This window comes from Hyperoodon ampullatus (assembly GCF_949752795.1).
Source record: "Hyperoodon ampullatus genome assembly, chromosome: 3".
Taxonomy (NCBI): Eukaryota; Metazoa; Chordata; class Mammalia; order Artiodactyla; family Ziphiidae; genus Hyperoodon; species Hyperoodon ampullatus.
The window spans coordinates 136,499,440-136,523,322 of record NC_136916.1 but is presented as its reverse complement, the minus strand read 5'-3'; the positions used below and the strand labels follow the sequence as shown (position 1 = coordinate 136,523,322).

The 23,883-nt window shown below is 40.0% G+C and overlaps 2 protein-coding genes across 4 annotated transcripts in view; one reads left to right on the top strand and one right to left on the bottom strand.

Annotated features, from left to right (window-relative positions):
• Window positions 1-355: 355 nt before the first annotated feature.
• The window catches only part of CCDC198 (coiled-coil domain containing 198), a gene marked incomplete at both ends in the record, with an annotated part of 32,334 nt that continues 8,806 nt past the window's right edge, over window positions 356-23,883 (top strand). For 2 of the 3 annotated variants that reach the window (XM_079700060.1, XM_079700059.1), the window contains 3 exons: window positions 356-578; window positions 2,959-3,041; window positions 23,286-23,372. In XM_079700060.1, coding sequence (XP_079556186.1) covers window positions 356-578; window positions 2,959-3,041; window positions 23,286-23,372 — 393 coding nt within the window. The other variant, XM_079700061.1, reaches the window with a different exon arrangement.
• On the bottom strand, window positions 13,690-14,323 carry LOC307050199 (succinate dehydrogenase cytochrome b560 subunit, mitochondrial; the record flags this gene model as incomplete). Its single annotated transcript, XM_079700064.1, has 1 exon — window positions 13,690-14,323. One exon carries the CDS (start codon window positions 14,321-14,323, stop codon window positions 13,814-13,816), a length of 510 nt encoding a protein of 169 aa, XP_079556190.1. The 3' UTR covers window positions 13,690-13,813.

The following is a 23,883-nucleotide window of genomic DNA, read 5'->3' as shown; positions in this document are numbered from 1 at the left end:
TCTCCATCTCTGTTAATGGCCTTCCTGGTGTTAGAGATTTGTTTAATGATCAATAGTGGTTTCTCTTTCTACCACTGAGTCTTTCAGAAAGTAGCATAACCAAGTCAATGTTTAACTGGATTCTTTGGGTCTGAAATGGCAAAGTAGGAGTTGAAGGGCAGTCTCCATGGAAACCAGCCTCCCAGGAAGTGGCCAAAGTGTTAGTGTGTAGTGAAATAAAGCTACACAGATGTTATGAAGGAAACGACTGCTTTAGAGCTGGGTTAACTTTGGAAATCCCTTGATTAAAACAAGCTATATTAAAGGCCCCAAACCACTAACCTCATGGTTTTACACTGAGTGTCTTTAATGTGAAATGGGCCTGAGCCACTCTAAGGCTCACCCAAGGGTGACCAAGGTAGCACCTTTGCAAAACAAAGAGGAAGAGACTCCCTCAGCCGGCCCTGTGGACTTTGTATTCACTGAGAATCCAGAAGAAAAGAGTTCATATTCATTTGCAAGACTGCAGGAACGGAATAAAGCTTTGGAAGGGCAGTTGCCACCTCTAAGAGAGACCTGGTATGGAAGATATTCTGCAGGTAAATGTAAAACCCAGAGTGAGATTTGTGGATTTGGGCCGAGGAGTGCTATTGATAGATTTACCTGTCTACCTCTATAATCTCTGAAAGTTTCTAAATTACTGAAATATTAGAGAACATCCTTCAAAGGGAGACAATGTTTGTCAGTTGTAAGTATTCTGGGCACATTAGAATAGGTGTGTAAACTGTGTACTAAGGGCTTTTCACCATTCCACATGAGAAGGAAAAAATCATTTTGTGTCAGCTTGGTTTATAGTGCTTTGGATGTTTATACCTAGCTTTGCCAGGCAATTAAAATTCTATAGATAAAGATGGGATAATTAGGACAATCATATGTTTCAGTTAGATTCTAAATTTAAATCATTCTCTTCAGTACTGTTTCGTGCATCAGGCTTTGTTGTTTTGCAAGCAGTACTTTAGGAGTGAATCCATTGTGATGTGAATTTGGAAACCACCCCAAACTGAATCGATTTATTGCAGTACAGATGAGCGGATGGGGCACCCTCTCCCCAGCCCCTTATGCTTCATGGTCATATGCAAAACTAAGAGAATTTTTCCTATTATGATTGGAAGCTCTGAGCCAGAAGTGGCTATAAATTCTCCTGGGATATTTTACAAGACATAGAATGTTTTATGACAACCATGATGATACTTAAACAGATGATACTTAAACTGACATTCTAACTTGGGAAGAGATACATGCATATATATATATATATATATATATGTATATATTATATATATATACACACACACATATATATGCATGTTGTTTTTTCTTTTCTTCACATTCTGGATTATTAACACAAATAAGTTCCCATTATTGGCCATAAAGCCATATATTCCCTTTCAGCACCTAGTAGATCTTACCTAGAATGATTTTCATGGCTACTTTCTACAGAACTGACAGCATTTGACTAGTTCTATACGGCCTTTTTTTTTTTTTTTTTTTTTAATGTTTTCAACTTCCTAAGCATGCGAGTAGGAATATTCCTCTTAGTTTCACTGAATAATTCCTTTTTTACCCAAACCTTCCATCTAGAGTTTTAAGATTTTGGTAACTGACAGGTAAAAGCTGATTCTAATGTGTTAAGAGTCCCATCTGGGAAATGTTCTTATTTTTGAAATTGCAAAATCTCATTAAAAATAAATAACAACGGATGGTAAGCATTCTGAACACTATTTTCAAGGGGCCCATATTCTAACCCCAGCTCCACCAAATACCAAATAGTATGACTTTGGTCAAGTTACTTCATCAATATTCTTCACCTATAAATCAGGGGTAAAAGTAACACAGCCTATGCCATTTCAGCAGTATCAAATTAAATAACGGGGTGATATTATTCAAATCATGGCATAAAAATAAGTAGTCACATTGCTGAAAAAAATTTTGCTGAAAATATTTACATTTTTAAATCCAACATGTTTTTGGTCTTGCTCAATATACTGGCATCTCTCGAAAGAAAATAAGGACATAGAGAAGTTCTTAAGGTGATCATTCAAATGTCTTAAGGATAGAAACACATAATTACCCATGGATTTTTCCATTTAAAATGCACAGTGGCACTATAGGATAGTCTACACAAAAATCTAGAAATCAGAATGCTTCCAGATTGTTAAGAGGAAAGGACAAGAACATCATTCATGTAGCGTTGGTCATGGTAGTAGTCCCAAGGGCCCAGGATAATCAAACTGAAAAATGAAATCCATATGGATCTCTTGAGCTTCTCTGTTTCCTAATGAGGCTTAACTCTGTAGCCCTGGATTATTTTATCAGGAAAGAATACTGATATGTTGTATTATAGTAGCAACTTGTGGGAATTCATTTCCCTAGTTGGGGGGACTATTTAATTGGGAACATTCAATGCTAAACATTGCATACTCCTATTACACACTCAAGCTCCATTTCTTTATCATCTCTCTGTCTAATACCTATCCATCTATTTATCTATTTTATCTGAAAAGAGAACTTATTTTCATTTCTTACAGCTATATGTTTTCAGATTTCCTATTTACTTGAGGGAGATTTCATGAAATTAAAACAAATCAATAAGTTTCTATTTTCCAAGCTAAATTCTATGTCTGAATAACACTTGCACTCAATACGTTGTTAATTGTGCAGCTCTTCTTCTAAATATTAATCTGGGGAGGAAATGATGAAAGCAGAAATTAAGTCCTGTGTCTAGGCTAATATTTTATCATTTGCAGTTATGTAGGGCCCCTGCTTTATGTGTTTCATTTCCACATTCAACCTATCGGTTAGACATATAGAACTGAAGATACAAAATTGTGTTAACAAACTCTAATAACTAATGACCAGTCTAATTTAATAGTAAGTTGTTTTTAATGGTTTGTTTTTGTTTCTCTCCAACCCTTCAAGGACCGAGGGCCATGTATTTTGACATCCCACTGGAACAGGGAGAAACAAGTATTATTAAAAGGCATCCACCTCGAAGACTTCAAGTAAGATGCATTTAAAAGGCTTCATAAGGAATTTCTTGGATTTAATGGTAACATCCCTTTTTAACTATAATCATAGAAGAGGGATATTGACAATGACTAAGCTAATGAGAATGACAGTGTTGTTAAAGAGAATGTTGTCAACGCAAAAGCCATATTTCTTTAGGATTTCCTTTTGTAATGATTTCATTTTTAAGACCACCACCAAAAGAAAGAAGTATAGTACTAAAGACATAAATATAATGGGGCACAGAGGACCTGAATCTTGCACTTATTAGTTGGATGACTGTAGGGAAATCACTGTAATAAATAACAACAGTAACAACCACTACTACTATTCAATTACCACCTATTACAAGTCTGATACACTCTAAGCAACAATGATCTACATCATTCATTTAATCCTCATACCCCTCTATGAGAAAGGAAGTATTATCTTTGTTTCGTACATGTGCTTCAGAGATTAAGTAACTTGCCCAAGGACAACAGGAGCCACATATCAACCAGGCCTCCAAAGCCTGTGCTCTTAACCATCAGCATAGATGATCTCAACAACCCTTTTATCCCTAACTTTTCATTGTTTTAAATGTTAACTAGTTGTCTAAATTGAGGACATTGGATTTCAAGGCAGCAAAGCAAGAGCTTTAAATACATTCACCTTAATAAATATTTAATGAATTCCCTGTAGAGAACTATAAATTTTAAGAACTCTCATCCTAGAAGGGGAAAGAGATCTGAGTGGGTCCTTAAAACTGAGCATCAGCTAAAAGGAAGGTTTGGGGCTCTCTTGTGAGCAGGATTTATCACTGACCTTTGAAAAGGGAATTGGAACTAAACCCCACCTGCTACACAACTCACCCAGGTGTCTGGACTAATCCCAGGGGTATTTGAGCTCATTTGTTGGGGATTATTTCTTTTAACGTTAGTTTTTATTTACCTGTCTTCTCCAGAAGCTCACAATCATTATTTGAAGTGATTATATCTTTTGGTCACACAGAAAAAGTATCTTTTCCCAAAATATTAGAAACCTCAAAATATTGCTTAGTTACTGGAAAATAAAGTGTAATTCTATCAAATTGATATCTAATTTTTAAATTTTTGAGCATATCTCTAGCTAAAGTGGCAATTTAAAAAACTTATGTTTTATTCCTAAATCAAAGATATCCTTTCAAAGGAGTTCATTTAATATATATTCTTGTGAAGACTCTAAGCTGGATAACTCAAATAGAAGATATCACTATAACCAGTGAAAAATATTTGTGTACCAGCCTATAGTTCACAAAGTACTTTTTTATATCTATCAACCCTAAATAAGCTAAAGTCAGGCTTTGATTCTCTCAAGTCAATCAAACTCAAAAAGAGAAATTTGGTATTTCAGAGTCAAAGACTGCATTCCCCACACCTCAGCCAACCACCTTAAAAATGAAGAATCAAGATGAATTATTTGAGCATAAAAACAACATCTCATTCAGTGTTACATATTTAGTTACTAACACTTAATATGTATCCCTCAAAAGTTTATGAATAAAGGAATGAATGAACAGATGAATGAATGAGACACATTATCCCTGGTGGGAAAAAAAATCAAAGTGAGCTCCCTGCTATTTCAGATCTGTAACATCACGGTATAAGAAGTCAAATGGACGAGCCAAAGCAACAAATGTGATAAATTATAAGGATATAGGGGTGTTTTAAGGAACTCAAAAGCTGGGAGGCATCTAGACTTCAGGGAAGAGCTATGTCTTGGAACCTGAGAGGCAGAAGAACTCTCTCTGTGCATTTGCTTTAATCTCTCCTTGCAGGTCGACTTTCTCTGGTCCTCAAGACCGCTTGGTGAAATATGGCCACCTTGAATTTGCATCTTATAATTCCAGCCAAACAGACTAGTCTGGCCCTCTTTGGTCTAATTCAAAATTCCTGGGAGAAAAGATGCTATTGGCTCAGTTTTGCTCATGATTCTAGCTCTGTTCCAATGAGCTATGACAAGAGAATATGCTCATGCAGTAGAAATGTGGGCAGGGCAGCCCTCCCCCCACCACCAAATGCCACTTCCCACCAACTGCCACTCCCCATAGATTCTAGAGGCAGCTCCCAGAGAAAAGGGAAATCACTGGGAACTTGGCAGACGCTCCCAAAGATATAAACTATAATTATCTTCACAAATGAGGCTCAGCACATTTCCTACCAAAAATGGGTTTTTGAGAGAATAATAAATTCTGGGTTCCCATGACATGCTAATTAATAGCCTAACCTCTGCCAAAGAAAATTCTAAAAATATTTTTAATTATTAAACCAAATCTAATTGCATCCTAAATAATTTGAGTTTCATATTTGGCATACTCCACTTCCTGAACATCTACTCCTCAAGTAAACAGCAGGTCGTGAACTAAGGTTCTCCAGCTCAGAGTGGCTAAGATCTGAGAAGCTCTGCCAGGGAACTCTGAATCAAATGTACTTGCCCCATGTTGAAGAGTTGATCATCACCGTCCCTTCTGGATGATTCACCTTCTCATCCAACCATCTCAGGTCCAGCCTAAGGTGGAGACGGTCCCCCACTCCCACTGCACCCCATGTATAGAGTTTCCTCAGGTGATCCCCTTGGATGACTCCCTCATCTCCAAAGATTTTCTTAAAGCTCACTTTCCCTGTAAGGCTTATATGACAGCCTATTGACAACTGTAGCCCTTACTCTGGCACTCCTGATCCCCTTGACCCTTCACTGTCTTTTCTCTGGAGTGCTTATTTCCATCTAACACACCAAGCAATTTGCTTATGTGTTAAGTTCATTGTGTGTGTGTGTTTTTTTTTTACCACCTGCACACTCCACCTCAATGCTAGAATATAATCTTCACAGGGGCAGGGATTTTTGTCTGTCATCTTCACTAATATCCAAGTGTCTAGAACAGTAGCTGGCACATAAAGGGTGATCACTAAGTATGTGTTAATCAGTGTTGAAAGAATGAATGGAGAGAAGAGAAAGATGAGTGTAAAGACGGCTGGTGACGGATGAGGAGAGTGATTCTGACCTGAATGATCTCATTATACTCTTTGAGGTATTAGACAATTTGTCACAAACTTATTCTCTTTCCTTACTTATCCTAATCCTTTGCCCGTTTTCTATGATCTCTTTCTTTATGATCTGTGACAGTTCTTTATATATTTTAGATGTAGTCCTTTGTTAGTTATATGTGTTACAAGTATCTTCAATCTATGGTTTGCCTTTTCATTTTGTTGTGTGTATGTGTGTGTGTGTACACAAAGAGTTTAATGTCAGATTTCTCAATCTTAATCTTTATGTTTTGTATCTCAGATTTTGTCAAGGAAAATTTTTAATTCCCCAAGTTCATATAGATATCCTTATTTATTTCTAAAATTTGTAATCTTTAACTTTTCACATTTAGGTCCTAATCCATCTTAAGTTCATTTGTATGCAGGTGTGAAATTGGAATCTAATTTTAAGTTTTTTCCATTTGATTATTCTATTGCCCCAGAACTCTTTATGGAATCATCCATTGTGACCACTGATTTGAAATGTTACTTCTGTCATGTATCCAATATCCAGATCTTAATGAGTCTGTTTCTGAGCTCTCTCTTCTGTTGCACTGGCCTACTTGTGTATCCACAGGAATTCCATCCTGTCCTAATTATGTACCTTTAAGCTAAGTCTTAATATCTAGTTTGGCAAGTCCCTTCACCTTATTCTTCTTCAAAATTGTCTTTGCTATTTACAGTCCTTTGCTCTTCCATGTAAAGTTTGGATCTTCTTGTCAAGTTACACAAAAAACCTTGTCAGTATTCTGATTGGAATGCATTCATAGATTAATTTGGGGAAAGTTAACCAAGTTTACAATACTGAGTCTTTTAAACCATGAACATGACGTAAATCTCCATTTAGCCACATTTTCTTTTAGATCTTTCAATAATGTTTCATAATTTCTCCACAGGGGCCTTGTGTGGTGTATTTTTAGGTTTGTTTCTCGATACCTGTATCAGTCAGGGTTCAACCAGAGAAACAGAACCTATAGAAGGAGACATATATTAAGAGAGATTGCAAGGAATTGTTTACATGATGGTGGAGGTAGACGGGCAAGGCAAGTTTGAAATCATAGGACAGGCCGTCAGGAAGGGCAGACTGGAACTGTAGGGCATGAGGTGAAGCTGCTGTCCACAGAAGAATTTCCTCTTCTGGAAAACCTCAGCTTTGCTCTTAAGGCCTTTCAATTGATTGAATCATGCCCACCCAGATTATCTAAAATAATCTTCCTTAAAGTCAACTGATTATTGGCTTTAATCACATCTACAAAAGAATTTCACACAACACCTAGGTTAGTGTTTGAATAACTGGACACTGTAGCCTAGCCAAGTTGACACATACAACTGGCCATCAAAATATCTCATTTGGTTTTTACATCCTACAATGAATGAGGTATTTTTCCCATTTAATTTTCTAAATGATTATTATTGGTGAATAAGAAAGCTAATAATTTTTGTGGGGACTTCCCTGGTGGCGCTGTGGTTAAGAATCGCCTGCCAATGCAGGGGACACGGGTTTGATCCCTGGTCTGGGAAGATCCCACGTGCCGCAGAGCAACTAAGCCCATGCACCACAACTACTGAGCCCGAGCTCTAGAGCCTGCGAACCATAACTACTGAACCCATGTGTCACAACTACTGAAGCCTGTGTGCCTAGAGCCTGTGCTTCACAACAAGAGAAGCCACCACAATGAGAAGCCTGTACACCTCAACAAAGAGTAGCCCCTGCTCACCGCAACTGGAGAAAGCCTGCACACAGCAACAAAGACCCAACACAGCCAAAAAGAAAAAAGAAAGAAAAAAAAGAAAGCTAATAATTTTTGTGTATTAAATTTTGTGTTCCACAACTTGATTGAAATACCTTGGTAATTCTAATTGTCTATAGATTCTTCCTGACTTTCTATGTAGACAATATCTTCTATAAACAGAAATAATTTCTTCTCTTTCTTCCCAATTGTTCCTTGTACTGGTTTTCTTGACTTTTGCATTGACTAAAACTTCCCTTGCAATTTTGAACACAAGCAGTAATAATGGACATCCTTGTCTTATCTGTGATGTTAACGGGACAGGTTCTAAAGTGAAATACATTCACAATAGGATTTTGATAGATGCTTGTCAGAGTCCTGAAAGGAAACAGATGGTACGTTTGAATTAGGACAACTCAGGGAAGTTTTCTTTACAGGTAATTGTACTGAGGTTTGGATGAAGGGAACCAGAGGGGGAATTGCAATAACCACTAGTGGCAGTAAGAAGTAGCTATATCTAGGCCAAGGGACTTCTAGAACCTGGAAGGGAAGAGTGAGGTAGAGGGAGCTGCTCTGAGGGTAACAGTGGGACACAGCCAACCCAACATGCCTTGCAGGGAGGAGATAGAAGAAGAAATATCCTGACCTCATTCTCTTTCTCCTCTCAGATTTCCTACCAGGATTCTTTAGCGGTTGAACCCAATAGGAAGCCAGAAGGCAGGAGAAACTGCTTACTCGTTATAGGCAGAGAACAGGGTAGAGAAATGTGATAAGTGGGTCTGGAGAAACAAATGGAAGATATCTGTCACAATGCTGTTTACTAAATTATGGACATTTCTCTTATTCCTGGTAGGCTAAGAGTTTTTCCCAGGACCGAGTGTTAAATTTTATTGATGTTTTTCCTCCATCTAGTAAATAATCTATTTAAATGATCTTACGGATTTTCTTTTTAACCAGTTGACCTAATATATCACACTAATAGATTTTATGATGTGAACCATGCTTGCATTCTTGATATAAATCCTACTTGGTCATGAGATACATATATAAATACACTGCTGAATTTTATATGCTTAGGATTTTTGTACCTACTGATATTTTCATAAGTGGAGTTGTTCTATAATTTCCCTATGCTGTCTTTTTCCAGTTTTTTTCTCGAGGTCATACTAGTTTTACAAGAGGAGTTGATTACCTTTCCCTCTCTTCTGTTCTCTAAAACATTTGATTTAACATAGTTCTTATCTGTTCCTTAAAAATCTAATAAAACAGGCCTGTGAAACCATCTTTGACCACCTGGAATTTTGGGGAAAGAGAAATTTTCCTGCTTACTTAATTAGTAAAAGAATGGTTCTTAGTTGATTTAGATATCTTATAGGTATCTTATTTCTTCCCGAGGCAATTATGTTAACTTATATTTCCCAGAAAATTATCCATTTACCTAAGCTTTTAAGTTTATTGTTATAAAGTATAAAGTCTTAACTTCTTATTCAACTTTTTGATAATGCCTGTAAAACAAATCTTCCGGCTTACGTTTTGATGCAGCTCTTGGACTGGGGAAAGAGGTGAGAACAACTCAGCCCCTGAGTTTAAACTCAGGGCCCTGTGAGCCTGGCTCTACTTTCCCTTCTTATATGGAGCATTTTTGAGGTCTCCTTTAGCCTACAGAAATAACTCACAGCCATCAGGAGCTTTCATATGCCTTATGAATCAGCTTCCCCCAAGTTTTCTGTTCCATTTTCTGGTCCAGAGAGATATTTTTCTTGTATTAAAGCCTGACCACATCTTTTTTGGTTTATGTTTTGTTTTTCATTGCTGGTTATTTGAATCAAAGAATGTTATTGAAATGTGAACTCACTGCAATGCCTTGACCGGAAATTCTTCCTTGGCCTTATGGTTTCTTGCTCCAATCTGTCTTGGACACCTTTACCTTCTTCCCAGAAACTTAAAAGACACATTCTTAAGTCATGATACCAAACAAACTTTACAGTTCTTCGAATTGCTCCTACCCACCTTTCTCTTCCTGCTAGTAAACAGAAGCAACCACCTCAGGTTAGTGGTTGTCACCAGGCTCTGTGCCTTATGCTTGATTTAATCTCCTTTCCTGAATCTCCTAGCTGACACCAACTGATTATCCTGACTATTTGTTTTGTTTGAGGAGCCAAATAATCCAGAAATCTTTAGACAAATATCATTTTTTATATCATGAAATAAAAACAGGCATCGTTCTACCAATTCTCCTGTAATTCCTCCCATTGTATTCTCTCCAAAGATGATGAAGTGAGGCATCTTGCTTCCCAGGCAGGGAAAAGAAACACTGATATGAACCCAGAATTCTGAGGCAATTTCATTTGACTGGTTTGTTTGGAGATGCCAAATTTCCAACACTTTTTTCTGCAGTGCTTCTCAGGGCAAGTGCAGACGATTTAACCAGGGGATCCTATTTGCAATGTTAGCTACTGCCATCTAGTGCCGTTTGTGGAGGAATGGCATTCTTTAGGTTCTTATCAAAGGCCAGAAAGAAAGTCATTGCCTGGAGAGAGTACTTAAAGATACTTACTACTTAACCATTATCAGAACTGAAAATGAGGCTGAAAATAGAATCATATATATTCATAATTTCAAAGAAAAAGCTGGCTCTAGAACTTATGGATAGACTATTTTAAATAGCTGAAAATATTTAAATAGCAGGCTTCTTCAGACTCAATTTTTCAATAATGCTCCAGAAACAAATCCTCCCTGGTCTATTTTGATGTAGCTCCTTTACTGAGTGGAGGAAGTCTGGAGGCCAGTGGACACCACCCTAGGAAATCTTCAGAATCCTCTGGAGAGTTTTGAAAAATACATATTCCAAAGAAACAACTGATAAGCTCGACTTCATTAAAATTAAGAACTTCTGTTCTGTGATAGACAATGTCAAGAGAATATGAAGAGAAGAAGATATACAGATGGCAAGTAATCATATGAAAAGATATTCAACACCATATGTCATTAGGGAATTGCAATTAAAACGACAATGAAATACTACTACACACCTATTAGAATGGCCAAAGCCCAGAGCACTGACAACACAAAATGCTGACAAGGATGTGGAACATTAGAAACTCTCATACATTGCTGGTAGGAATGTAAAGTAGTACAGGCACTTTAGAAGACAGTTTGGCAGTTCCTTACAAAACTAAACATATTCTTACCAGACAATCTAGCAATCACTTTTCTTGGTTATCTACTCAAATGAACTGAAAACTCATATCCACACAAAAGTCTACACACGAATGTTTATAGCAGCTTTATTCATAATGCCAAAACTTGGAAGCAACCAATATGTCCTTTAGTAGGTGAATGGATAAATAAACTGTGGCATATCCAGACAATGGAATATTACTCAGCAATAAAAAGAATTGAGCTATCCAGCCATGAAAACACATGGAGGAAACAAAATGCATATTGCTAAGTAAAAGAAACCAATCTGAAAAGACTACATAGTATATGATTCCAACTTTATAACATTCTGGAAAACGTAAAACTGTGTAGACAGTAAAAATATTAGTGGTTGCCAGGGGTTTGTGGGGAGAGAAAAATGAGTAGGCAGAGCACAGAGGGTTTGGGGGACAGTGAAACTGTCTGTATGATGCTACAATGGTGGATATATGTCAGTATACATTTGTCCAAACCCAGAGAATGTACAACGTCAAGAGTAAGCCCTAGGGGCTTCCCTGGTGGCGCAGTGGTTGAGAGTCCGCCTGCCAATGCAGGGGACACTGGTTCGTGCCCCGGTCCCAGAAGATCCCACATGCCACGGAGTGGCTGGGCCCGTGAGCTATAGCCGCTGAGCCTGCACGTCCGGGGCCTGTGCTCCGCAACGGGAGAGGCCACAGCAGTGAGAGGCCCACGTACCGCAAAAAAAAAAAAAAAAAAAAGAGTAAGCCCTAATGTAAACCATGGACTTTGAGCAATAATGATGTGTCATTGTAGGCTCAATGACTGTAACAAATGTAGCACTCTAGTGAGGGATGTTGATAGTAGGGAGACTGTATGTGTATGGAGATGGGGGTATGAGAACTCTGTACTTTCTGCTCAATTCTGCTGTGAACCTAAATCTCTCTAAAAAATAATTTGTATTCATCAAATATATACATGTAAATATATATAAATATTTATAATACATATAAATATATAATACATATAAATACATACATGTGTATATATATTTTTTACATCTTTATTGGAGTATAATTACGTTACAATGGTGTGTTAGTTTCTGCTTTATAACAAAGTGAATCAGTTATACATATACATATGTCCCCATATCCCTTCCCTCTTGCATCTCCCTCCCTTCCACCCTCCCTATCCCACCCCTCTAGGTGGACACAAAGCACCAAGCTGATCTCCCTGAGCTATGCGGCTGCGTCCCAATAGCTATCTATTTTACGTTTGGTAGTGTATATATGTCCATGCCACTATCTCACTTTGTCCCAGCTTTCCCTTTTCCCTCCCTGTATTCTCAAGTCCATTCCTTAGTAGGTCTGTGTCTTTATTCCCATCTTGCCCCTAGGTTCTTCTGACCATTTTCTTTTCTTTTTTTTTTTTTTTGTTTAGATTCCATATATATGTGTTGGCATACGGGATTTTTTTTTCTCTTTCTGACTTACATCACTCTGTATGACAGACTCTAGGTCCATCCACCTCACTACAAATAACTCAGTTTCATTACTTTATATGGCTGAGTAATATTCCATTGTATATATGTGCCACATCTTCTTTATCCATTCATCTGTTGATGGACACTGAGGTTGCTTCCATGTCCTGGCTATTGTAAATAGAGCTGCAGTGAATATTGTGGTACATGACTCTTTTTGAATTATGGTTTTCTCAGGGTATATGCCCACTAGTGGGATTGCTGGGTCATATGGTAGTTCTATTTGTAGTTTTTTAAGGAACCTCCATACTGTTCTCCATAGTGGCTGTATTAATTTACATTCCCACCAACAGTGCAAGAGGGTTCCCCTTTCTCCACACCCTCTCCAACATTCATTGTTTGTAGATTTTTTGATGCTGGCCATTCCGACTGGTGTGAGGTGATACCTCACTGTAGCTTTGATTTACATTTCCCTAATGATTAGTCATGTTGAGCATCCTTTCATGCGTTTGTTGGCAATCTGTATATTTCCTTTACAGAAATGTCTGTTTAGGTCTTCTGCCCATTTTTGGATTGGGTTGCTTGTGTTTTTGATATATTTTTTTGACAATATAATAATTTAATTCTGTTTCAGAAAAAGCTGTCACATGAATTTGGATTAGAAAACATGACAATAAGAGGCTTGGTTTTTCTGGAAATGCAAGGAAGAGAAATAATCCTTAATAGGTTCAATGATAGTTTTCTGGATCTTCCTCTTGCATCAAAAGCTATATATCTTCTTCTCCCCAAAGCATGTGCTCCAAGAGCCAACTTACTCTCTTCATCTCCCTCTAGCCAGGACAGGCTAATTCCCCTCTACCCCCACCCCTCTTCTTTCAGTCACACTGTGTGGGTGTTAAAGACCCTGGGCTGACCAATTAACAGAATTGTCCTTTAAGCCAGCAACCCACAGGCAGTGGCAACCCAAGCCCCACTCCCAGTCCCCATGGCAGAGGCCACAGAGTGGCATTGTTTCTACTGTCTTAGGAAGAAGAAGCCAAAAGCTGACCCTCAGCACAAATCAAGGCCTAATATGGAGAGAGAATGAGGGCTCCCAGGCCCAGAGTAGGCTGCAAGCTGGGGGCAGGAAAGGGGAGTCTTTACAGTCATTCCATCTTTAGAAATAAGGAGAAAACTGGATCCTTTTCCACTACTCTGGTTCTATAAGGTACTCTTACTGCTGAGCTCCAAGGGGATCTGCAAGCACAAAAGGGTCTAAACAAATCAAGATAACTTTGCCCTGGCTTAAGATAAGAGTAACAAACAGGAAGATGGGTCAATGCAATAACTGGTAGGAAGATGATGCTGGGAACGTCGGCTCTTCACATGGCTGCCAGCCCTACAGAGGACAACACGGTAAGAACCAAGACAATCACTCCAGACTGGTATAGCTGGGAAATCGTCAGGCCTTTTCCTAGGTCCCACATCAAGTGTCGGATCCCATTCCAGGTATGATACGTGAGAGGGAAGACGAGTGCAAATTTGGCTGTGTGGATCAGCGCTGGCCCCAAACACAGGGACTTTACAAGTTCCATATGAGACTCAAAGCTCCCAGGGATCAAGAGGGCTGACAAGCCAAAAAGAGAGACCCCTGCACTCAAGGCAATACCAGTGCCACGGTGGCAAATGGACATCAGCATGGGAAGAGACCATCTGTAGATAGTGACATGGGGAGACAAAGGACGGTTTGAACCAGTGTTCTTATTCCAGAACCTCTCCATCTCTTCTTTGGCTGTGGTTCCCAAAGGGACAGCATTTCTGATACAGAGCAGAGGACTAAGGTGGGCACGGAGGCAATGACGGCCAACACGTCTCAAACAGAGTGCAGCCATCTTGGGTTCCGGCCTGGACGGAAATGACGCCGACGGCCCCACCACCTGTGGGCGAGGGGAGGGCGTGTTTTTGATATTGACCCCCATGAGCTGCTTATAAATTTTGGAAATTAATCCTTTGTCAGTTGCTTCATTTGCAAATATTTTCTCCCATTCTGAGGGTTGTCTTTTGGTCTTGTTTATGGTTTCCTTTGCTGTGCAAAAGCTTTGAAGTTTCAGTAGGTCCCATGTGTTTATTTTTGTTTTTCTTTCCATTTCTCTAGGAGGTGGGTCCAAAAGGATCTTGCTGTGATTTATGTCATAGAGTGTTCTATCTATGTTTTCCTCTGAGAGTTTTATAGTGTCTGGCCTTACATTTAGGTCTTAAATCCACTTTGAGTTTATTTTAGTGTATGGTGTTAGGGAGTGTTCTAATTTCATTCTTTTACATGTAGATGTCCAGTTTTCCCTGCACCACTTATTGAAGAGGCTGTCTTTTCCCCATTGTATATTCTTGCCTCCTTTATCAAAGATAAGGTGATCATATGTGCATGGGTTTATCTCTGGGTTTTCTATCCTGTTCCATTGATCTATATTTCTGCTTTTGTTCCAGTACCATACTGTCTTGATTACTGTAGCTTTGTAGAATAGTCTGAAGTCAGGGAGCCTAATTCCTCCAGCTCTGTTTTTCTTTCTCAAGATTACTTTGGCTATTCAGGGTCTTTTGTGTTTCCATACAAATTTTAAAAATTTTTGTTCTAGTTCTGTGAAAAATGCCAGTGGTAGTTTGATAGGGATTGCATTGAATCTGTAGATTGCTTTGGGTAGTAGAGTCATTTTCACAATGTTTATTCTTCCAATCCAAGAACATGGTGTATCTCTCCATTTGTTTAATATCATCTTTAATTTCTTTCATCAGTGTCTTATAGTTTTCTGCATACATTTCTTTTGTCCCCTTAGGTAGCTTTATTCCTAGGTATTTTATTCTTTTTGTTGCAGTGGTAAATGGGAGTGTTTCCTTAATTTCTCTTTCAGATTTCTTATCATTAGTGTATAGGAATACGAGAGATTTCTGTGCATTAATTTTGTATCCTGCAACTTTACCAAATTCATTGATTAGCTCTAGTAGTTTTCTGGTAGCATATTTAGGATTCTCTATGTATAGTATCATGTCATCTACAAACAGTGACAGCCTTACTTATTCTTTTCTGATTTGGATTCCTTTTATTTCTTTTTCTTCTCTGATTGTTGTGGCTAAAACTTCCAAAACTGTGTTGAATAATAGTGGTGAGAGTGGGAAACCTTGTCTTCTTCCTGATCTTAGTGGAAATGGTTTCTGTTTTTCACCATTGAGGATGATATTGGCTGTGGGTTTGTCATATATGGCCTTTATAATGTTGAGGTAAGTTCGCTCTATGCCTACTTTCTAGAGGGTCTTTATCATAAATAGGTGTTGAATTTTGTCAATAGCTTTTTCTGCATCTATTGAGATGATCATAGGGTTTTTCTCCTTCAATTTGTTAACCTGGTGTATCACATTGATTGATTTCTGTATGTTGAAGAATCCTTGCATTCCTGGGATAAACCCCACTTGATCATGGTGTATGATCCTTTTAATGTGCTGTTGGATTCTGTTTCCTAGTATTTTGTTGAGGATTTTTGCGTCTATGTTCATCAGTGATATTGGCCTGTAGTTTTCTCTTTTTTGTGACACCTTTGTCTGGTTTTTGGTATCAGGGTGATGGTGGCCTCGTAGAATGAGTTTGGGAGTGTTCCTCCCTCTGCTATATTTTACAAGAGTTTGAGAAGGATAGGTGTTAGCTCTTCTCTAAATGTTTGATAAAATTCGCCTGTGAAGCCATCTTGTCCTGGACTTCTGTTTGTTGGAAGATTTTTAATCACAGTTTCAATTTCAGTGCTTTTGATTGGTGTGTTTATATTTTCTATTTCTTCCTGGTTCAGTCTTGGAAGGTTGTGCCTTTCTAAGAATTTGTCCATTTCTTCCAGGTTGTGCATCTTATTGGCATAGAGTTGCTTGTAGTAATCTCTCATGATCCTTTGGATTTCTGCAGTGTCAGTTGTTACTTCTTTCTCATTTCTAATTCTGTTGATTTGAGTCTTCTCCCTTTTCTCCCTGATGAGTCTGGTTAATGGTTTATCAATTTTGTTTATCTTCTCAAAGAACCAGATTTTAGTTTTATTGATCTTTGCTATTGTTTCCTTCATTTCTTTTTCATTTATTTCTGATCTGATCTTTATGATTTCTTTCCTTCTGCTAATTTTGTGGGGTTTTTTTGTTTTTCCTTCTCTAATTGCTTTAAGTGTAAGGTAGGGTTGTTTATTTGAGATTATTCTTGTTTCTTGAGGTAGGACTGTATTGCTATAAACTTCCCTCATAGAACTGCTTTTGCTGAATCTCATAGGTTTTCAGTTGTCATGTTTTCATTGTCTTTTTTTTCTAGGTATATTTTGATTTCCTCTTTGATTTCTTCAGTGATCTCTTGGTTATTTAGTGGCATATTTTTTAGCCTCCATGTGTTTGTATTTTTTACAGTTTTTTTAATTTAATTAAGTTATTTATTTCTGGCTGCGTTGCGTCTTCATTGCTGCACGCGGACTTTTCTCTAGTTGCGGTGGGCGGGGACTACTGTTTGTTGCCGTGCGTGGGCTTCTCATTGTGGTGGCTTCTCTTGTTGTGGAGCATGGGTTCTAGGTGCACGGGCTTCAGTAGTTGTGGCTCGCAGGCTCTGGAGCGCAGGCGCAGTAGTTGTGGTGCACGGGCTTAGTTGTGCCACAGCATGTGGGGTTTTCCCCAATCAATGCTTGAACCCGTGTCTCCTTCATTGGCAGGTGGATTCTCAACCACTGTGCCACCAGGGAAGCCTGTTTTTTACAGTTTTCCTATAATTGATATCTAGTCTCATAGCGTTGTGGTTGGAAAAGATCCTTGATATGATGTCAATTTTCTTAACTTTACCAAGGCTTGATCTGTGACCCAAGATACGATCTATCCTGGAGAATGTTCCATGAGCACTTGAGAAGAAAGTGTATTCTGTTGTTTTTGGTTGGAATGTCCTATAAATATCAATTAAGTCCATCTTGTTTAACATATCATTTAAAACTTGTGTTTCCTTATGTATTTTCATTTTGGATGATCTGTCCATTGGTGAAAGTGTGGTGTTAAAAATCCCCTACAATGGGCTTCCCGGGTGGCGCAGTGGTTGAGAATCTGCCTGCCAATGCAGGGGACACGGGTTCGAGCCCTGGTCTGGGAAGATCCCACATGCCGCGGAGCAGCTAGCTCTGTGAGCCACAATTACTGAGCCTGCATGTCTGGGGCCTGTGCTCCGCAACAAGAGAGGCCGCGATAGTGAGAGGCCCGCGCACTGCGATGAGGAGTGGCCCCCACTTGCCGCAACTAGAGAAAGCCCTCACACAGAAATGAAGACCCAACACAGCCATAAATAAATAAATAAAATTAAAAAAGAAATCCCCTACTATGATTGTGTTACTGTCAATTTCCCCTCTTATGGCTGTTATCATTTGCCTTATGTATTGAGGTGCTCCTCTGTTGGGTACATAAATATTCACAATTGATTTATCTTCTTCTTGGATTGATCCCTTGATCATTATGTAGTATCCTTGTCTCTTGTAATAGTTTTTATTTTAAAGTCTATTTTGTCTGATATGAGGTAGCTACTCCAGCTTTCTTTAGATTTCCATTTGCATGGAATATCTTATTCCATTCTTCACTTTCAGTCTGTATGTGTCCCTATGTCTGAAGTGGGTCTCTTGGAGACAGCATACATATATATCTTGTTTTTGTATACATTCAGCCAGTCTGTGTCTTTTGGTTGGGGCATTTAATCATTTACATTCAAGGTTATTATCAATATGTATGTTCCTATTACCATTTTCTTAATTGTTTGGGGTTTGCTTTTGTGGGTCTTTTTCTTCTCTTGTGCTTCCTGCCTATAGAAGTTCCTTTAGGATTTGTTGTAAAGCTGGTTTGGTGGTGCTGAATTCTCTTAGCTTTTGCTTGTCTGTAAAGGTTTTAATTTCTCCATTGAATCTGAAAGAGATCCTTGCTCAACCAAGAGTAATCTTGGTTGTAGGTTTTTCCCTTTCATCACTTTAAATATATCCTGCCACTCCCTCCTGGCTTGCAGAGTTTCTGCTGAAAGATCAGCTGTTAACCTTATGGGGATTTCCTTGTATGTTATTTGTTGCTTTTCCCTTGCTTCTTTTAATATTTTTTCTTTGTATTTAATTTGTGAAAATTTGATTAATATGTGTGTGGGCATGTTTCTCCTTGGATTTATCCTGTATGGGACTCTCTGCACTTCCTGGACTTGATTGACTACTTCTTTTCCCATATTAGGTAAGTTTTCAACTATAATCTCTTCAAATATTTTCTCAGTCCCTTTCTTTTTCTCTTCTTCTGGGGCCCCTCTAATTCAAATGTTGGTGCATTAAATGTTGTCCCAGAGGTCCCTGTGACTGTCCTCAACTCTTTTCATTCTTTTCTCTTTATTCTGCTCTGAGTAGTTATTTCCACTAGTTTATCTTCCAGGTCTATCTACCCGTTCTTCTGCCTCAGTTATTCTGCTATTGATTCCTTCTAGAGAATTTTTAATTTCATTTATTGTGTTGTTCATCATTGTTTGTTTGCTCTTTAGTTCTTCTAGGTCCTTGTTAAACGTTTCTTGTATTTTCTCCATTCTATTTCCAAGATTTTGTATCATCTTTACTATCATTACTCTGAATTCTTTTCCAGGTAGACTGCCTATTTCCTCTTCATTTGTTTGGTCTGGTGGGTTTTTACCTTGCTCCTTAATCTGCTGCATATTTCTCTGTCTTCTCATTTTGCTTAATTTACTGTGCTGGGTTCTCCTTTTCACAGGCTTCATGTTCTTAATCCTGTTGTTTTTGGTGTCTGCCCCCAGTGGGTAAGGTTTGTTCGGTGGCTTGTGTAGGCTTCCTGGTGGACTGATGCCTGTTTTCTGATGGATGAGGATGGATTTTGTCTTTCTGGTGGGCAGGACCACGTCTAGTGGTGTGTTTTGGGTTGTCTGCAAACTTATTATGATTTTAGGCAGCCTCTCTGCTAATGGGTGGGTTGTGTTCCTGTCTTGCTAGTTGTTTGGCATGGGGTGTCCAGCACTATAGCTTGCTGGTCATTGAGTGGAGCTGGGTCTTAGCGTTGAGACTGAGATCTCTGGGAGAGCTCTCACTGATTGATATTACGTGGAGCCAGGAGGTCTCTTGTGGCCCAGTGTCCTGAACTTGGCTCTCCCACCTCAGAGGCTCAGGCCTGACAGCCAGCTGGAGCACCAAGCTAGTGTTGGAGGGTCTCCTGCAGAGGTTGGGGCTGGTTGTGGCTCACTGCAGGGACAAGGACACTGGCAGCAGAAGTTCTGGGAAGTACTCCTTGGCATGAGGCCTCCCGGAGTCCACAAGTAGCCTCAAGAAAGGGCCTGTAGCTTCCAGTGCTGGATCACCTCAGGCCAAACAACCCTGTACTTTATATATATATATGTATATATTCCCTCCTGCCAGGACATATCCCAGACCTATTGAATCTCAATCCCCAATGAATAGTCTAGGAATTTTTTTTTTAATCCCATGAGAGTCTAACAATAAACCAGGTTTAGAAACAAGTATGGAGAAAGGAACATGGGATTTGGAAGTGGACAGACCTGAGTTTGAATCCCAGAATCAGCACTTTCTAGCTCTGCAAACTTGCACAACTCATTAACCCCTGTGAAACAGAGAATCACCATAATTATACACAGTGTTCACATGGGGATTGAATGACATATTGTGAGCGTGGCATGATGGACGGCAGTGGCTGCAAAGGCATATGGGCCTAATCACCAGACAGAACCAAATCTTGAACCAAGTCCAGGGGACGGCACAAACACTTCCTTGTTCTCTCCTCACCCTGAAATCCCCCTCAGTCATTGCTGAGTCTTCCTCGCATAGGTTCCCGCATATCCTTTCCTCTTGGTCTCCCTCCCCCTTCCTTTTCTTCTCCATTCTTTCAGGGTTCTGACTTGATCAGTGGCTGCTTCCTGTGCCAGCAGGTGTCATTTACCCTGCATCTTTAGGTTCTGCAGAGTTGAGAGACAGGACAAGAAACAAACCTCTTTCTAGCTAGTATTAATTACCTCTCATTACCTCATTGCTAAGTTATTATGTTAAAAAAAAATCCCTCACTTCCTCACCTGAGGTGAGACCGGGACAGAGAACCACTTCCTTCCACAAATGCAAATGGCCTGGCACATCTAACACAGAGATGAGTTCTTGCCACTTTGTCTCTCCTTCCCATCTCCACATCCTTTACCTTTCTTTCCTTCCTTGCCAGCTCAGCTTTGGGCTGCTCTACCAGAAAGGGCTGCTGGTTGTTCTCCCTAGAACAGCTCAGGCCCAGCCCAGGGACCAGGAAATTGTTCTACAGGGAAGGAGTAGGAGGCCCCAGTCATGCTCCCCCTTATGAGTGCTGGATGCTCGGCAGCCATTTTCCATGGTCTCTTCCTCTCTTTTCAATCTGGTCATCTTGAAGAACAAACTGGCTTCCAGGCCTACCCCTTGATAAGGCAACCAATCAGACTACAATGGAAAATACTTTCAAAATATATTAGGATTTGCTTTTAGTGTTGGACTAAGGTGGATGTGGTGCTTACACTGGTTTCTGTGGCATGGCGTCCTCCTGGTTTTCCTCCTGCTTCTGAAGCAATCGTTCCTCCATCTCCTTGGCCAGCCCATCCCCATCCACCAGCTCTCAGTGTTGGAATATCCTTGACTCTGCTCTTCTCACTCTGGACCTCATTCATCCTATGGTTTCAGTTATTCTCTACCCAGGGATGATTCCCAAGCATGCATCTTCAGCACAGACCTCCCCTCTACATTCCACCCAAACGTGGCCCTCTTCCAGGATTCCCCACCTCAGCAAATGACAGCACTATCCATCCCTTGTATCTGGATGTCATTTGGACATGTCACTCTCCTTCAATAACCATCACGAATCTTGCTTGGTCTGTTCTAAACATTTGTAGAGCCCATCAATTTCCCCCCACCATGAGCCCCCAGCCCATCATCTTTGTCTTCCTAAGTGCTCACCTACATCCACAATTGCTCTTCTTCAGTATAGTTCCCACACTGCAGCTCGAGTGATCATTTTTTTAAGCAAATGTAGTCATGTTCATACTCAGCTGAACATGTGTTGATGGTTGCCTGCTCCTCTTAAGAAGACAACGTCTTCATGATGCCCCATCAGGCCCTTCATGAGCTGGCCCCTGCCTACCTCTCCAGTCCCATGTGAGCCACTCTTCCTCTCACTCTTAACTGCAGCTAACTGACTTCTTACAGTTCCTTCAAGAGATCATGCTCTCTCCTGCCTTGGGGCTATTGCCCATGTGATTCCCTCTGCCTGGAGCTCCTGAATCCCTGAAAACTCCCAACCTTACAACTGCTGCTAAAAAATTACTTCCTCAGGAAACTTTCTTGGACTGCCTCCTGACCCCTCTGTCCCTTGAATTAGTTTTCTAGGGCTGTGGTAACAGAGTATAATAACTGTGTGGCTTAAAACAATAGAAATGTATCATCTCACAGTTCTAGAAGCTACAAGTCCAAAATTAAGGTGTGTTCAGGGGTGGTTCCTTCTGGGGGCTACGTGGAAGAATCTGTCCCATGCCTGTCTCTTAGCTTCTGGTGGTTTGTTGACAATCTTTGACATTCCTGGACATGTGAAAGCATCACCCCAACTGCTGCCTTTATCTTCACGTGGTATTCTCCCTGTGTGCATGGCTGCATCCAAACTTCCCTTTTTTATAAAGATACCAGACACATTGGATTGAGGGTCCACCCTATTCCAGTATGACTTCATCTTAACTAATTATATCTGCAAGGACCCTATTTCCCAATAAGGTCGCACTCTGAGGTACTGGGGGGAGGTGGTTTAGGGCTTCAACATATGAATTTGGGGGGAACATAATCCAATTCATAAAACCCCTCATTCCCAAGGTGGAGTCCTCCTGTTATATCTTGTCATAGTCCTACCCTGCAGATTTTTTCTTCAAAGCCCCAATCGCAGTTTGTAATTATTCATCGAATAATCACACAAGCAAAAGTGTACTTGTTTCCCCATAGATCGTAAGCCCCAGGAGGGACCATGTCCATTTTTGTTGAGCATTGCATCCCAATGCCTGGCCGGTAGCAGTCATTCAATAAGTAATCACTGAGTGAACAAATAAATTCAGGTCCCTGATTGCATGTCAATGTGAAGAGACCAGCCCTTGTCTCCCAAGCCTACTCAGTCACTTCCTAGTGCTCCAAATTAAGTCATCTAAGACAGGTAGAGCTGGCGGCAAATCACTAGTTCATCAACTGGTGCCTAGTCTTAGTGACCGCTTGAAACTTCAGCATCACCTCCCCAATAAAGCCAAGGCCCTGCTGGAAAAATCCATGTCTAAGATTTGTTAGCACAGTGCACTTTCATTGTCAATGTGCCTCATAAGCACCAGTGAGGAGCACCTCTGAGGAGGCTGAGGGAGCTTCTCTGGAGAGCTTAAAAATAGGTTACTTCCCTAAGGACCAGAATAGTTTAGCTGGGTGGTTAAGGGATAAATAAAGTAAAGGAGCTTCCTGGCACCTCTTTCATCTCTAATATTCTAAGACCCTTGTTGTTTGATAACTGTGGACATAGTCCCTCGATGCAGACAGAAAATGATTCTTAATCCTTTAACTCTGTGACCAATATTTAGATCAATGAGTCACTGGCAACAGTGCAAGAGAACACTGAAGAACCCAGATAGGTCAAAAAGCCTTTCACACAGATACAGCTGTAATCCTGTAGAAACTGCCTTCCCTGTGTGCTCTCATGAATATGTGCAGAGTGTTAAGATAGTTTAATATCTGGCTTTTATGTTTCATCATCTCATGGCATGAGGAATGCTGAATACTCTAAATGTTGGACTTCCAGAAGTTTGAACCCATTGACCTGCCACAAGTAATTACTTCTGAAAGGCTCCTGAGCCAGCAAGAAGTTGGGAGGACTCACAAAGCCAAGGTGAGCGGCAGAAAAACCTGGAGGGGGTGGGGAACTGGGGTGCTGGCCATCCTTTTCCTGTACTCCCCACACAGAAGACCTCAAAGGCAAAGAGAGCTATTAAGTCATTCAGAGCTAGAACTTTCCAAAGCTATCCATTCTCTTCTGGGCCTGCTTCCAACTGGCGATTACTCTTGCCTCTCAGCTGAACTCTGAGCCCTTCTCTGCAGCCTGGTGAAAACAGGGAGATGTAGATGAGAGAGGGGAATTTTATTTGGAAATTGGTGATTCTAGAAGTGTTCGAATTTGTGAACACTTTCCTCCCCTGATTCATTTCAGAGTCATCTAGATGCTGCCATCCACAGATGACTGAGTTGATAAAAGATGTCCAGGTACTTTTAGATCCTCAAGGCCACGTTTGTGATACTGACAGTGCCCATAGAGATGGGCCCCTCCCTGAGGCTCATATAGCCACCACAGTCCATGTCCACAGGGCAACAGAACAGGGATCACTGAACACATTTGGCTGCAT